The sequence below is a fragment of the Mustela nivalis genome, assembly GCF_964662115.1.
Source record: "Mustela nivalis genome assembly, chromosome: 1".
In the NCBI taxonomy this organism is placed as follows: Eukaryota; Metazoa; Chordata; class Mammalia; order Carnivora; family Mustelidae; genus Mustela; species Mustela nivalis.
Window position 1 is genome coordinate 110,405,162 of NC_139020.1, and position 17,788 is coordinate 110,422,949.

Consider the following 17,788-nt stretch of genomic DNA (forward strand, 5'->3'; position numbering starts at 1 on the left):
CTCTAGATTGTAGAACAGAAATCACTAGGGTGTTGTTCAGCTATTCATATTTGGGTTAATCAACATTTTTTTTTTAAGTTTACTTTCTCTTCCCTATTTTTAAAAAATATTTTATTTATTTATGTGACAGAGATCACAAGTAGGCAGAGAGGCAGGCAGAGAGAGAGAGGAGGAAGCAGGCTCCCTGCTGAGTGGAGAGCCCAATGTGGGGCTTGATCCCAGGACCCTGGGACCATGACCTGAGCTGAAGGCAGAGGCTTTAACCCACTGAGCCACCCCAAATTTCTCTTCCCTATTTATGGGTTCTCTCCCTATGTTCCCCACAAAATGTGGGGAACAGATCTTGAAAAGATTTATGCCGATTGAAGGGAGGTAAGAAATGCAGATGTTTCTAATCCCTGTTTACTTGGCAATATGTGATATGTCTCTCATTTTCTTTTTCATTTTAAATATAGAAGGAGGCTACATTTTTACTCTATACACCTCTGCCAAGCATCTTTTTAGTAATTGAGCCCCTCCTATAATTATTTTGCAGTATTTGCTCTAGTTTACTGAAATATTAAATAATTCTTCCTCATTGAAATCAGACTTACAGTATAAAATTTAACTTCAGCAGACTGACTTCTTTCTAAAAGGAAATACCCTCAACCTAGACTTGTAAGACCTGGTTTCACATCTCCTATTTACCACCTATTAGGTTTAAGAACTCAGAGATAATACTCCGTATCTCTAAGCTTTGGTTTTATTATCAGGTAATTGGAGATAATGTATACTGTGCCTAATACATGGGCTTGTGATGACAGTTAACTGAAGAAATGGATATGAAAACTTTCTGTAAAATGTAGTGGTATGCAATCAAGCTTGACATTACTATTCAAGTCGCCTTGTAATACTTTGAGTTTTTCACTTCTTTCAGACTGTTGTTCCTGTGAGCCCTGTTGCCCTGCCTGGAGTTTCCTTCTACACTATCCAAATCTGCCTATTTCAACACCCCACCAGGCCTCTCTCAAGTGCTCATTTTCTGTTAAGTCTGTCCTGCTTCTTTTTGTAATTTCTTCAAGCCTCTTTGAACTACTTATTTCTTTCTGTAAGCAACGTGTATCATTCTCTGTATTAATTTACTCCCTTTCTCTTAACATGAGACTGGTTGCTGACGAATTTCAATTTCTTTTTTGGATCCTTACATATAAGAGATACTCCAGAAAACTTATCAGACTGTCTGACAGCTTGTGCTCAGTGGGCAGACTGACCTGAGCTAACTGAACTAATGACACTAGATTAAGACCTATTATTTGCATGAATTCACTGGGGTAGGAATAGAGGACAAGGAACAAGTCGCTTTTACTTTTTGTTGTCTTTTTTTCCATTTTTCAAATTTCCATAAGATGTTGATTGGTATCAAAGTTAAATCAAGGCCTAAACACACAGTAATTTCCTTTGCAGACAGTGAGCTTGCTTGTTTATGGATTGACTTTAGTTATGTAAGATAATGCTGATATTTGCATATATTCCAGGAATGTTATATAGTATCATTTTGTCACTGTTACTAGAGCGTCCAGTTAAGTTTAATAGATGATGTTAGGTTCCATTCAGAATTTTTGTTTGCTATTTTCTCTCAGATTTATTTTGACATAAAGGGAGCAAGGTTCTTATAAGTCTTTAACTAAACAGATAAGCATAATATGTATTCTTAAAGTTTTTGAATATAAGGGGAGCTAACTGAAAAATCTGAAAGTTTTGGGTTGGAGACTAAAGAGATGAATGTACAGATTGCAAACTCGGAGTGGTTTATGATCAAAAGAAGGTGGGAAAGCACGAGCAAGAAAGAGCTCAAAGAGTTTTTGCTTTGGGCATGGATATGTCCAATTGTGCTTAATTTGGAATGGTTGTCTAACTTAAGGTACACTGTTTAGCCTCTTTCAGCTTCATATGATATATTAGGAGGTAACACTGCTTTCAAAACAGGCAGTGCTGTAAAAAACACATTTATGCTTAGAGGCAGCTATTATTTCAATTAAAAAACAAACAAACAAAATAATTTTGACTCCTTAAAAAAACCATGAAGCAAGTAAATCCTGTAGAGCAGAAAGGATTTGGAGAAGCTGTCTTCCTGTTCATAAATGCAGGCAGCCCCTGGTTTTCTTTAACTTCCTCTACAGGGGAATGACATGATAACCAAGTACACTGTAGAATGTACTGAAGCCAGTTTCAGTAGCATTGCAGAGAGAAATCCAAGACATTTTAAGAACATATTCCATTTGAACTTGAAACATTTGGTGATCTTTCAGAAGCATGATGAATATGGAGAGTGCTCACTTTCCCTGGTTGTATGTGATCATCTGGCCCTGCATAAACCTTTTAGTTAATGGCACAGTTCACATTCATATTCATTGGACAATAAATGACTGATAACATGGTCTAATTTTACGCTGATACTGAACATTTTGTGAGAATGCTAGTTGAAATAAGAAAAGAGTACTTTTTTTTTTTTTTTTTAAATAAGGCACCAGATTAAATGAAAGGTTGTTTTAAGATTTATTGGTCATTGAAGCTTCTATATGGAGGGATAAAAGCAGATGTTTGCCATTTTGTATTGCAGAAATAGTTGAACCATCAGCAACAATGAAGAAAGCAGTATTTGGTGCAGGAGAAAGCACAACAGTTATTCTGTAGGGTAGTCTTTTTACAGGCTGTGATGATCACATTTTAGATGATATGCTTGTGTCCAAGAGACAAGTGTATATAACTTATTCTGAATCAAGTACATTTCATGCAAGCCTGTGTCTAAGTTGGATGAATCCTCTTTTTTAAAAGATATTTATGTGAGAGAGAGGGAGTGTGCGCCAGTGCGAGAGAGAGTTGGTGGAGGGAAGGGCAGACGGAGAAGCAGGTTCTCCCTGCTTCACTGAGCAGGGAGTCGGACATGGGGCTTGATTCCAGGACCCTAGGATCATGACCTGAGCTGAAGGCAGAGGCTTAACAGACTGAGCCACTAGGAGCTCCAAAGTTGGATAAATTCTTAATTTGGACTGTTTCCTTATAGCTAAGGACATTGAGGTTCTGATTTGGAAAGTGACTTGTCAGAGGTCACTTGGTGAGCTATTGACGGAAGCAGAACTAAAATTCTTTCAGGTGTCTAGGATTAAAAACTGGGCTCTTTGTACTTGTGTGTTTCTTATATGGTACAGTAAAGACCTACTTCTATACATTGGGCAAGAAATATCCATATTTCTTTTTTTTTTTCATATTTCTTCCAGTAAAGATGTCAAAATGGCAGAAAGTCTTTAGTAGAGCAACTTAAAGAATAGAAGTTAGGAAAATCCATCTAGTTTTAGGCATGCACTGTTTTAAATTTGCATGTTAGTGTGTTTATATTTTGACCAACTATACCTCTACTTAACAGTCTACCCTCCTATCATTCTTGATGTTGATTAAACTCTTAATTACATGACTTTCTTATATAATTCTACTTTGCTTTCTAACTCTGGACATTCAATTGAAAAAAAAAGTTTGAAGTGATGGAGATTTTTCAACAGTTTATACATACTGATTTTCCTTTGACTCAGGCCCACAATATGTGTAGGAAACATCCTCCTTCAGTTGGACATAGTTTAGAAAGAGCTATAGAAATGTAGTAAGCTGTTGATTACAGTTTAATTCTTTGCCAGGAAACATTTCTATACACCATAAGGTGAAGCAATGATTGCATATTCTATAATGGATTGTATGCTAGACAAGTGACTAGATCTGTGTTAATCAGTGACTTAGTTAAGGGACCTGTTTGGAAGAAAAATACTTAATGGAAAATAACTATGGGACATAAGAATTCCTTAATTCTGATGCTGCCAATAATAATAGGTTCCATGGGGCGCCTGGGTGGCTCAGTGGGTTAAGCCGCTGCCTTCGGCTCAGGTCATGATCTCAGGGTCCTGGGATCGAGTCCCGCATCGGGCTCTCTGCTCAGCGGGGAGCCTGCTTCCCTCTCTCTCTCTCTGCCTGCCTCTCCATCTACTTGTGATTTCTCTCTGTCAAATAAATAAATAAAAATCTTTAAAAAAAATAATAGGTTCCATGTATTGAGTTTCCTTTTATTGAGTGACACGTGTGGTGTATTCCTTGGCCCCTCATGTATCTAATTTAGTTCTCAAGACATTTATTCTCATTTTACAGAGAAGGAACCTTAGGCTCAAAGAGATTAAATAACTTGCCCAGAGTTTTATAGCCATTTAAGTAAGCCATATTTGAGATCTCTATAGCTCCAAAGTTGAGGTTTTTTTTTCCCCCTCTGAAATACTCTTCACACAGTAGGAAAAGTCCAAAATGGAATAATGTTGCCACTTTATATATTCTTTATTTTTGTGTTAAGGAAGAAATCTCAGCTTTCTGCTTATTGGAATTTACCTTTATGCTTCAGGTTTTGCTTTCTTCCCATAGTAGTGGCTGTGTTTCCAGCTTTTTTTAGTGAACTTTCAAGAGTTCACATCTAACTTTTAAATACCACTAAAGTGAATAAAGGTTTTTCTCAATATAATGATAATAATAATGATGATGATGATAATGGTGGGGGCTCCTAGGTGGTATAGTGTCCGACTCTTGGTTTTGGCTCAGGTTGCGATCTCAGGGTCTTGAGATCAAGCCCTACACCAGGCTCTGTGCTCGGGGAGTCTGCTTGAGATTCTCTCGCCTTCTCCCTCTGCCACTCCTTCTTGTGTGCACAGGCTCTCTCTAAAATAAATAAATAAATCTTTAAAAAATAAAGTAAAATATTCCCTCTGATGAACTACATAGAGAGCCAAAGTGGTTGACAGAATTACTTTTTAAACTCTTGGCACAACTCCCTGTTATCAGGATAGGGATTTTCTAGGAGTGCTTTGAAACAGGCTAACTTCTTTCAGTTTACTCTTGGGTTGCTTCCTTCTGTACAGACAGTATTCTGATTTAAATGTAAGCCTACTTGTATTATTATTAGGAAGATAAATCTCTTGATCTTCTGGGTAGGCATTCCGCTAAATTCTAAAAAGGTACCCATGATCTCAAGATAACTTGAAGAAAACACATGTCTGGTTAGTAAAGGCGACCAATTATTGAGCATATGGCAGCATATCTGAGTAAAATTCCAAAAATCTCAAGATTTACCTATTTGTTTTTTGTTCATACTTTTGGATTTATATGGTCTAAGATTACTGGAATCGTGTGTAGAGTTCTGACAAATGGTTACCAGAGTGGAACTGCAAGTAGTACAGTTTGCTTTAAGGGAACAAGATTTAGGAGAATCTTTTCACCATGCCTGCTTACCCCATGGCTGTTAATTGAAACAGAATTTTGTGTGGGGGGGGGATTTTGAGTATTACTCTTGATTTTGTTTTAAATTTTACTTTTTTAGCGAGATGGAGTGAGAAGGGTAGAGGGAGAAGGAGAGAATCTGAAGCAGACTCCATGCTGAGCAGAGCCCTCTCGGGGCTTGATCTCATGATCTGAAATCAGGAGTCAGAGGGTTAACCAACTGAGTCACCAAGGTGCCCCTTACTCTTGATTTTTTGAAATTGAAATGTGTTTGCTAATCCTAATAGGAAAGAAAGTGCCAGCTAAAGTATCTCCTTGCAGAAGAGAAGTTGAAAGTGGAAATATCTGACTCAGGGTAAATAGAATTTGCAGTAGCTAGTACTTAAGGAAACTCTCTTGTCATATGAAGCCAATAAACCAAAATGGTTTTCTTTCCTTGGTGTAAACTTGTACTTAAGTTGGGTTGGATATGATCTTTTGGGTTTTTAATGGGCATGACTGGGTTTATCCTACTAGGGTTTAAGGAGATGGGTGGCTTTTCTTTCTAGGCTAAGGCAAACAGAGAAACCAAAACCATTTGAGGGCTGCCAAACCATTTGAGGGCTTGTTTAAGTGCCAGGAAGAGTGCCATTCAAGTAGTGGAACAACAGAAGGTTGAAGTTTCTTTAGGGATACATGCAATCAAAATAAAAGCAATAAATTCTTACAATCTGGATATTCTTAGTGGAAAATTGCTTTGAAAAATTCTGTCTGCTGCTGGCTAATCTAAGGGTATTTAAGTATTTTGGGTATTGTGAGGTCTCCTTGTGGTTATCAAAGGTCTGTCGTTTTCTACATAGAGATTCTGACTATCTTCATCAGAATAACTTGTGAATACTTTTTTTTTTTAATGTATAAATTTCCTGTAGTACTGAAGTACTTATAGTGGTTGCTGTCACACCCATATTTCAGGTAGGCAAATGGAAGTTATATTAATTTGTTCAAGATTATTCATCTAGTGAGTGTTAGAGCCAAGACTGTAATCTGAGTGAGAGTACTTAGTTATACTGTACTGCATTTTTATGAAGTGAGTATTCACTGAATACAAGCGCTCTATGTAGTATATTGCAGAAAACACTTCATTTTCTAAATATAATTTTTTAAAAGATTTTATTTATTTGGGGGTTTGCTGGGGAGGAGCAGAGTGGGAGGGAGAGGGACAAGCTGACTCTGTGCTGAACAGAGAGCCTGATGCACTGCTGAATCCAGGACACTGAGATCATGACCTGAGCCAAAACCAAGACTCCAAAGCTTAGTGGACTGAGCCACCCAGGTACCCTTTTAAGTGTAATTTGGTAGTCATCTTTTTATGTTCAATTAGGAAACTTTAAATCCATTTAAAAAATAAACTGAATCATTTTAAAGCAGGAATGATTTCTTTTAAATATTTAGCTGCTGTGTAAATTCATGTATTTCTGAATTGTTCTGAAGTGGAATGTCCACTTAAAATGTAATTGTTCTTTAAGGAGTACACTAAAGACAGTAAACTTAGGAGAATCTTCACCACCTTTCAACAGTTTAATTTTACAAGTTCATTTGAGAGTCACAAATGTACATTTGCTTATCAGAATGTGAAGTTCTTCAGTGTTTGGTAAGTATATATTAGTGATCTGGTGGGTTTATTCAGTAGCAGGTTTATTTTCCAGAATTGAATTCCTTTAAATGTATTATCCTTTCTGAGTGGAGATTTGCTTACTTTGTTTCTGTGACATATTATCTGCAGAGTAGTTGTTTGATAAATGTAGAACAACTTTTGATTTTTTTTCACTCTGCTGAAGTTAGCAAAACCACTGTTACTTCATAGCTGAAGAAAAAGAGAAATACCGTACAAGGATTTTGAAGATAAATCAGTGGCTAACACAAAACCAATAATATATTCAAAATCTTTGGTTGCCCATACTGGTAAAGTAAGCTCCATCTGTTGTTTTAAATATAAGTGCCTGTGCACGTGTGTGTACATATACCATGAATGATTAAAATGGCCTTGAATGCTACTGAATGATCCGGTTGTCTAAGTTAGCAATAACTTATCTATCACACTGTGATTATTATTTAGTGCTGTCCAGTAGACTTTCTGTGATGGTGGAAGTGTTCTACATTCCACATTGTCCAAAATGGTAGGCATAAGCCCCATATAGTTATTTAGCACTGAAAATGCGGCTGGTAAGACGAACTAAATTTTTTAAATTTAATTTTAGTTAATTTGAAAAAATAGCTACATATGAGTAGTGTGTACCATATACAGTATAGGGAAAAGATTGTAACCCTAGTGGGTAGAATAATGATGGATCAGTAGAACATACAGATTTGGTCTAGTTTGAGGAAATACTTTCTAACATGGGTTCCAACATTGGATGATGTAGATGTATATCATATGGGGTTTTGAAGAGAACCTCACTTATGATCACTTGGTGAGAATGCAAAGACAGAACCCAAACACCAGTTTGTTGGGAAGGCAGACCAAGTGACCTCTGGGTTGAGCTCATTTTGAGATTATGGGATGCTTCTTAAGAAGAAAGGAAGCTCAGTTTCAGTGATTTGCATTAGTATTTAGATCTTCTTTTTCTGAAAATAGACAAGGTCTGAGTTGTAACTTTTCTTGAGTAGCTTTTTTTGTTACTTCCAACACAAAAGTTTGATTCAGAGTACCAATCCTTAAAGCTGATGCCTGCAAACATAGGAAACTTGTAAGGTTGCCTGTTTGTGGATATTTTTATCCTTTATGATAACTTGAGTCAGATATTTCCTTATGGGAAGTCTTACCCGACAGTTCTATAAGGATGGGTATCTCTGTTTCTACCCTGCTACCTTCCCTCCTCCCACTTTCTCACTATTCCTCTCATTCTCAGTCTTTTGCTCTGTCAGATGGAAATTTCTGACTCAGCCATTTTCACTTTTCCAATAAGTTACCCAGTTACTCTGTGGTCTCTGATAATGATGTAGATGGTTTGTGATATTAAAGTAGTACTTCTCGTTTGAGGACTTCTATTATCTCAGCATTTTCAAAACCCACTTGCCTGCAATCTAGTGTGTCTGTGGTTAACTATAATATAACTACTTGCCAAACAAGTGGTTTGGATTACTAGGGTTTTCATTTAACTTTGAATTTGGGGGATTAGGAAAAAGAAAAAAAAAAAGTCAGGAACCAATTTTAATAAGTTGCATCAGAGTGAAATGTTGGGATTAAATAAGTTGTTTTGCTTTTTAAAATGTCTCTTTACTATGCTCAGTCCTGTGCTTTTGTTGAAGATGGGTGTGTGTGTGTTTGTAGGCACATGTTTAAAAACTCATGCTTGAATTATTGATGATGTCCATTATATAATTTAGTGCTTCCTATTTAAGTTCTAGCATTACAATACTTTAGTTTCATGTTTGCTGTCAGGAAAACATTTCTATTTGGTGAAGAACTGGTGTTCTTTCTTTTTTAGACGATGAAAACTGAGCAACTTTCATAGTTCTCTGCTTGCTTTGGTTCTCAGGAAGAACAGATACAAATTGGGGGTCTATGTAGAGTTTATATTTGCTAACATACTTTTTTCCTTAATAGTAACAAAAAAAAATTTTTGATTCTGTAACTGTAAGGAAACAGTATAATTAAACTGAATCAAGAAAACATTGCTAGTGCAGCTCATTTTTTTCCTAGTAAATATTTGTTTCAATGTTTAGAGCTGAAAGCTAGATTAAAAACATATATTTTATTATAAAATACTTTTAAAAGGATTATAAATAATAAGACTTCCCTTCATGGTAGGTAAATTGGAGAATATAGAAATGCTTAAAAATGGGGCACCTGGGTGGCTCAGTGGGTTAAAGCCTCTGCCTTCGGCTCAGGTCATGATCTCAGGGTCCTGGGATCGAGTCCCGCATCAGGCTTTCTGCTCAGCAGGGAGCCTGCTTCCTCCTCTCTCTCTGCCTGCTTGTGATCTCTCTCTGTCAAATAAATAAAATCTTAAAAAAAAAATCTAGAAATGCTTAAAAAATAAAATGAATGATATTATAATTCTGTAGTACATAATCAGTACTGGGATTTTGATGTTTACCCTTCCTAATATTTTATGAAGTTGAAAAGACAGGTATGTCACCTATAGTCAGAAAGGCTCACAGGATTAGCCCATATAATGGAGAGTATCTTTACTTGTGCCTAGTTCCTATGATAAGCTGCATGAGTAGTCATCTATCTATAGGGTGTGTAAAACAACAATTTTCAAAGTGCCATTGTTTATACAAATCACACCCATCTACCCAAAGCTGGAAATAAGATCAGTGGATAAATTCTATAGATTGGCAGGCTTTATCCATCTGAAGACTATTTTACTTATAGTTATTTACAGGGGGACTGCATTGAAATGGAATGGGGGACTTTGTTGAATGGAAGTGGGCATCTTGGGGCTGAAATATTTAAGAGGATGGTTATTTGGGCAGGATAAGGCTGGACTCAACAACTGCTAAAGCCCTTTCTGATAATCAGTTTCTATAATTTTAAGAAAGTGATGAATCAGCACATTTTTTGAACGGTGTTTGAAGTTTAGAAATATTTGAAGAAGTTGGGGAACCTGGCCTGTCATCCATGGCCTTTATTATTTTTAGAGATATTTATATGAAATTAAGATTCTTGATACTGTAAGACAGTTTGGCTTTAGCAGACAAGGTATTTGGTAGAATTATTCAGAAGATCTTGAGTTACTCTATTCTGGTTCTTGTAGAGGTTTTTATTGGAAGGGTAGCTCTCTTTCTTTCAGTAATGTTTGTGGCAGGATAATTCACCTGGAAGACGTTTTCCTTTTACAAAGATCCCTCATGTTTCTTCTTCTTCTTCTTCTTCTTCTTCTTCTTCCTTCTTCCTTCTTCCTTCTTCCTTCTTGCTTCTTGCTTCTTGCTTCTTGCTTCTTCCGATGTTGACATGTTCTTCATTTACCTTGATTTACTAACATTTTCTAATTTTCAGGACTGTTTGGCAGTCTGCTACTATAGAGGATTTCTGAAGACATGAGGAAGTTTTTCTCAAATATTTGACTCAGGACACTAGCTCTAAGATCAGAATCAGCACCTTAGTACAGATTGCATTCTCTGCTTCAAAATGCCGTGTACATCCTATGCATTCTGTTGGGTTATTTAGCCTAACACATATCCTCCTGTATGGACACATTTTTCATAGTCTCGGGGTCTAGTCTTAGAAATAACACTTATTTGTGTGATCCTTGGCATTGTTTTTCCAGCTGCCATCATTTCTCCATTAATTGAATTATGTGTTTAATTGTGATCTAAAGGGACCAACAGTTGACCGTTTGTCTGAGTGTACTACCTACTTAGATAGTGTAGGATTTCTAGATATTCTAGGTTTCTACCAGCTTCTGTCCATTATAATGCATACAATGTATCTGAAATTTGGGTGATGGAAGCAGAAACCCTTTACTGTTATTTCACTTTATTTTTAAGATTTATTTATTTATTTTAGAGAGTGAGCAAGAGAAGGGCAGGGGGAGAGGAGCAGACTCCCCGCTGAGTGGGGAGACCAGCACAGGCCCGATCTCAGAATCTCTGAGATCATGACATGAGCCGAAATCAAGAGTCCGGCACTTTACTGACTGAACCATCATGCACCCCCCTCCACCTTTACGGTCATTTTAAGTAATGTGGGTAGCCATGCTCCTACTCAGCCTTTTTGCAGGTGAGCTGGAAGGTGAGGATGGCTAACACCTGCAAAAAATACAGTATTTTATTGTACATCATTATTTATATTATTCATCATTTTTCTTCGAGCCCTCATTTCCACAGGTATTTATTTGAAAATAATCATCTCAGGCATCGTGATAAATGTTGGAGAGAAAATGATCCATAATATTTTTCCTGCCTTGCAGGATCTTGAATGTATACTGGGGAAACAGATGGGTAAGATAATTATGATTAGTGCCATAGTACTGTATTTACTGTATACTGTGAAATCACTGCAGGGGAGAGGGGGAAGCCTAGGTGGATCTACTGGGTGTATGAGAGTCAGTTGTGATGGTTTTGGTTTTATTCTGTATGATTGGATAAATAGAGAAATGACTTTTGAATGAGGGTTTTGAAAGTTGATTATGAATTTTTTAGACAGTGGAGAGGTGCCTCAGGCAGACACACACACAATCTGTGTTATGACTAAGCTTGCCTTCAGACTTGCTAAACTTTCCCATTCTCGGTGTTCCATACCCACACCAACCAACTAAAACATAAACCCAAACTAATAATCATAAAAATCCCCAAACAGTTGAAAGGTTGGTTAATAGTACTTGATTCAATCATTTGTACAAAATGTGGATAAAAGTCTTTGTCTTTCATAAAGCAATTACAGAAATCTATGTGCACTCTGCAGGTTAGTAAGAGGGGCAGTTATACTAAGGATAAATATTACAGAAAAGTGTACCTGACTTAATTATATCATGGGTCTCTTCTCAGAAAGATCCTCTGTCTTCCAGACAGATGGAATTACCATAGTATATGGGATAGGACAGGAGATTTGGAGACTTGGTAGGAAAAGTAGTTCTGCCATAGGCTACTTTGACTAGGAACAAAGTAAATGAGGACAGAACACCAGTGTCATTTACCAGTTTTTCAGTAGTCAAAATTAGGTGCCACTTACCTCCTTCTGTCATATCGTACTTAGATTTTGTTAATTTCAATAGGTTGGACATCTAGGGACACTAAAAATCAGAAAGAACAAAGGTTTCAGTTACCCTCTATTCGCTAGTAAATTAATTGCTTAAACATCACCGAGATTTTATTCTCATTGTTTTAACCTTCTGCCTGAAATGGAAGTTTGAGTTGTCAGAGTGGTCAGTGACTCAAAGCTATGTTTGTTATTTTGGGACTCATTATTGGGGCAGATGGTTAAAAAAGTGTCCAGTCCACAGCTGGGCATCCCTAAGAAGCTTCCAGGCTGACGGTGGTGGTGCTGGGGGTAGGGGTTCATTTTGGTGTTGGTATTAGTGGTGGTGATATTGGTATACTCTTAGTTCCTATGTATGTAAATTTTGTTTGGGGTGAAAATGTTGAGGACTTGTCATTATGATGATAACTGTTCACAGTTTTTCCCGAATCCCATTTCTCTCTTGCTCAGGCAATTTTATTAGAACTTTAAATAAAAGAGACTCTTCTTTAATTCATTAGGAAGACTTTTTTTTTTTTTTTTTTTTAGGGCAACAAACAAAGGCATAAGGGTTTACATATGTTATTTCTTCATTCAAATTGCCTTCAGCATCTCATGGACACATTAGGCTGAAATTCATTAATACTGTCTTTGCAAAGGGAGGGAAACTCACTAATGTTGGATGGAAGCTGGAGGAGATGGGGGGAGGTGGTTAGATCCCAAAGGGAGATTTTCCTCAGAATTTCTCACCATACTCACAGCTGAGGGATTTTCTTGTAGATCACCCATGAAACACTGAATGAAAAGAACTTGTACTGCCCTTGTTTTTCAGAATTGAAAACAAACTGATTGCTAGAGACTTATTTTGAGGAGATAGTGAGACACAGTTAAGTGATGTCCCATTTTTATTGCTCTCTTTTGGGACTGGGAATCTACCTTCTGAGCCAGCCTGTACCAGCCTTACCTAAATTATTTTGTATCTGCAATTTCAGAGAACCAAATGCAGATTTGTCTTATTTACTATTTAATAATATCACTTTTTTTCTGACATAATGAAATATAGACTCATTATTTCTCCACAGGAGTTCTTTGAGCAGAAATATTTAGGGTCAGAGGAACTTGGTTTGGTTTCCAGTTCTTTTGTTTATTTGTTGGGCTATCTTAGTCAAGTTGCTTTATTTCTCTGAGCCTTAAGTTTCCCCATAAATGAAATGAGAACACTGATAAAGCCTTTACCTTCAAGTGGTTAGGAGAAATAAATGTGAAAGTACATTGTCATGAACAGAGTGCTCCATCAGCATCAACTGTGGCTGCTTGTTGTTATCAAACTTTTCAAGACAAAATGTGTGTCTGGGATATCGTCATTCATAGAAGCTGTTTTCATGTGTACAGAACAAAGGAAAGTAAGTATTATCCCTGCTCTCAGTGTAATGAGTATGTATTCCATCTGTTGCTAATAGCATTTACGCAAAAATAACTCACAAGCTGTACCAGAACATAAAAGGCAATCCAGACACAGTTGAAACAAGTAGTTTCTAGTGAATGTATTATTAACCCAGGCATTTCTGTGTGGGTGGGAGCTTGTAAAGATTGACTCACTGGAATTGTATTTTCAAAAAGTTTCGGGATTTGGGTAAAAGGACAGAAGGGAAATGACTTCTTCACTCTTTCTCTGGTTTGTAAGAGTTAATTGGCCTCTTCACTGAGAATGCCTACCCCTTTTGCCCTTAAGAATTTTAATCTTCCTTTGAAATTTGTTTTGTATTTTAGCTACTTTAAGGTTCCTTGATACTTCTGCCTGAGTCACTGTCATTCCTTATACTTACCTCCAATTCATAATAAGCATAACTCCTCCATATTTATGGCCTCAAAGAATATTCAATAGGTCTTTATAACATTTATTAAATTATATTATGTTTATGTACTTTTTGTCATCTCCACCTTCTTGATAGCTTGGAGATGATTTACTTATCCTAAAAGAGAACTCAGCAAATGTTTGTTGAATGAGTATGTTTACTAGATACATGCTATGTCATTTATTTATTTAGGGAGATTCATGAATGAATGAAAATCTCTTCAAGGAAAATGGATGAGGGGGAGTGTGTGTGTGTGTGTGTGTGTGAGTGTGAGTGTGTGTGTGTGTGTGTGTGTGTGTGTATTTATATATGTAAAAATCCCACATATTTCTGAGATTTGCTTGGCTTAATGTAAACTAATTCGTTGTATACTTACATGTATGTATCTGGATTAAAAGAATCACTAAGGCTATTTTTTTTTAATGGGAATGGGAAAGATTTCTAGTTTTTATTTGAAAATTTGGAATTTGTAAGTTTTACAAGTCTCTGTGATGCTCTCACAACAAGCTGTTGTGTTTTTTTACTTTGTTGACCAGTGTTTCTTCATTTTTTTTTCCTGTTAATATCTCTTGAAGTGTTACTGCATGCTACATCCAGTGCTAATTTTGTGGAAGGTGCAAAGATTAGTCCCACAAGGTCCCTCCCCTGAAGAGTTTGCAGCTGGTCAGGGAGGCAGCTGTGTATTTGAGTTGAGGGATAAATGTGTTTCTTTCTGTTGGTCCACTTCAGAAGCAAGGAGGCAGAGTTACATGGTTATTAGTTTTCAAACGAGACTTAGTTACCATGCCCAAATTGTGGGGAAAATGTTTCGGGTTAGAGGGAAGAGGCCGGAGGACCATTTAAGTATGAGTAGGAATGAAGGGGAGTGATGGTGTTGCTTTACTGGCAAGATCAGCATGAAATTTGGATGAGTGAAAGTGAACATAGGAGGGAGGAAGTTTGAGAAGTGGGAGGGTAAGAGTTCAAGGCCAAGTTGTACATCTTAAATATGCCTGCAGGGGGAAGGTAGTGTGGTGAATTTATGCTGTTTACCCTCAGTACATTTATACTATTTTCTTCAAAGTAGATTAAGGAAGGAGCAAAGATCTAGGCTCTGAACTTGTCCTGGCTGTGAAATTTTTCTGTAATTGCACATCTGATTACTGATTTACAAAGGTGGCTAGATGTGTGGTTGTTTTCCAGCTTGTAGTAGAATTATGGTGCAGAGAATACAGAGGCACATCTTGGAAGGAACCAGAGTGGATGCAGAAGAAACTGTACTGAACACACAAGTGGTTCTTAGATAGAAATGATTTATAAAACCATTTTGGAGTAACCTTAATGTCCAGGACCTACCTCCTTTTTTTATTGCATTATTTCTCAGGGACAGAGCTACGTGAATGTGTATGTCAGCATATGTGAGTGCTAAGAATGGCAAAGACGTATTACTTTATTTTTTGTCCTCATAGGCAAATCCAAAGCTGCAGAAAGAAATCTATAGCTTCTGGTATTCCTCTGGTAGTTTTCTGAGTCCTACATATTGTAGTAGTTTATGGCTGTGAGGAATTTTCCTTTTTCATCTGAGTTGTGTGTTTGGAATAGAGTAAGAAGGTATCACCTAAACTACTGCCCTTCAAATAGACAAATAAAAAGCACATTTCATGATAAGAGTCCTTCATAAGTATTGTTTTATGTATATGCTTATGTTAGGAAACAGGAGTTTGAATTGCAGTTTGGGGTAGAATGGACCTTGGAGACAAGACCATCTCTTCCTGTTTGCTTCTAAAAAGATAGGCCAGTGAATGCTCCCGCCTGGATCTCCAAATCAAGACAACATTAGGGGTAGATTTCTGTATCCCCTAAAGTTCCCATTTTCTTATGGTGTACAGATCCATTCTAGGAAGCTCTACATTTAGAGAGATCTAGGGAACCAGTTCTAACTCATGTCTGAGGGTATGGACCCTTTAAAGAATGTGATTATCCTTGACTTAGAGATCTGTTTCTACCCGATGGACTAATACAGGTATGTTTTTTCCTTTGGGAGCCAGGATGTCAGTCTCTGGGAGAGGATCCCCTCAACCCCAGATGACTGTTGCAAAGGCTAGATTGCTCTTAACTTCTCTGACCATGCGAGAACTCAGTTTTCTCTCAGCTGCAGTACTCAGAACGTTCTTGACTCTTGTATTGTGGTAACAGTTCTTGCCCTCTCTTAATAGATGTGGATTAGAATATCTGGACCTCTGGGTTCTGATTCTGTGGTTAGTATAGTTAGGCCAGGGACCAGAGCTAATCATTATTTTGTGACACCCTGTGCTTGGCACTGAGCAGGTACTATGTGGATTTTTGTGAATGAAGACTTGATACTAACTAGTCACTCTTTTGCATTGCATGATATAAACTTGGTCATCCTAAAATATTTGAATTAATTTTTGAAGTAAACACGGTTCTTTTTTTAAGATATATTAAAATATTACCAATGCGTCTTGTTTGCTTTTCTTCCTTCATCCTCTGCAGTGTGCCGAGACTTTGCTGTCTTAGAGGACCACACCCTGGCCCACAGCCTGCAGGAACAAGAAAGTGAGTAATGGCCTCATTCTGTTCTTCTGTCTGCTTTTTTAGTGGTAGCTTGAGGCAGGTTTCTTAGGGTGAGGCAGGAGAGAACAGAGTCACCAGGCTGCACTGCCTTTCCATCCTGAGGAATTTATCTAGGCAAATGTCACTGGTGGAGAGTGAAGTTCTGGGTATTTTGAAGCGTGACAGCTACCAGGGAGGAGAAGACTGTTGGTTATGTGGGAGTAGAGGGACGTGAACCTTTTCTTTTACCCTAATGTTATTGGAGAGAGACACTATCTGGCATCTGTTCCTTCCCCTAGAATAGGGGCCTAAACATCTTTCCAGGCACTGGCAATATCTAGATTGTGAATTTTTCTTAATATTCATGTAGCGGAGAGAGTCAATTATCCTATGGTTTCACTTACTTGTGGAACATAAGGTATTACACAGAGGAAATTAGGAGAAGGAGAGGAGAAGTGAGTTGGGGGAAATTGGAGGGGGAGACAAACCATGAGAGACTATGGACTATGAGAAACAGACTGAGGGTTTTGGAGGGGAGGGGAGTGGGGGGTTGGGTGAGCCTGGTGGTGGGTATTAAGGAGGGCATGTATTGGGGGGGGGCACCTGGGTGGCTCAGTGGGTTAAGCCTCTGCATTCGGCTCAGGTCATGATCCCAGGGTCCTGGGATCGAGCCTGGCATCGGGCTCTCTGCTGAGCACAGAGCCTGCTTCCCCCACTCTCTCTGCCTCCCTCTCTACCTACTTGTGATCTCTCTCTGTCAAATAAACAAATATAATCTCAAAAAAAAAAAAAAAAGGAGGGCATGTATTGCTTGGAGCATTGGGTGAGGTGCGTAAACAATGGATTTTGGAACACACACAAAAAATAAAATTAAATTAAAAAAATTATGTATCTATAGAAGCTAGATCTAAGTTATCTGTGTTATACAACAGTATGTAATTTGAGAATCATTTACATGTCAATATAAAAATTAAGTATTGAAAAATGTAGTTTATAAAGAGAGTATCAACTGGTGGAGCAGAAGGAGCCTTGGCCTTGGCCTTAGAGTATGTGTGGAAGTCCTGGTACTACGACTGTTTCACCATTTGACCAAAGGAAAATTACTTAACCTTTGTGGTCCTCACTTTACTTAATGGAGAGATGAGAAGAGGAATTCTTCTTTCCCTGTTATATAGCATTATTGAGAGCATACAGTGAAGTTGTGGATGTGAAGCTCTTTTTTTTTTTTTTTAAATGAAGTTTTTTTTTTTAGATTTTATTTATTTATTTGGCAGAAAGATAGAGAGCACAAATAGGCAGAGCAGCAAGCAGAAGGAGAAGCAGCCTCTCCCCTGAGCAGGGAGCCTGATTCAGGACTTGATCCCAGGACCCTGGGATCATGACCTGAGCTGAAGGCAGCCACTTAACTGTCTGAGACACCCAGGCGCCCTGT

The 17,788-nt window shown here is 37.7% G+C and overlaps 1 protein-coding gene across 6 annotated transcripts in view; it reads left to right on the top strand.

Annotated features, from left to right (window-relative positions):
- The window catches only part of CCDC50 (coiled-coil domain containing 50), a 69,981-nt gene that overhangs the window by 10,691 nt on the left and 41,502 nt on the right, over positions 1-17,788 (top strand). For all 6 annotated transcript variants that reach the window (XM_082694694.1, XM_082694695.1, XM_082694693.1 and 3 more), the window contains exon 2: positions 16,297-16,359. In XM_082694694.1, coding sequence (XP_082550820.1) covers positions 16,297-16,359 — 63 coding nt within the window. The remainder of the gene's footprint in view (positions 1-16,296; positions 16,360-17,788) is intronic.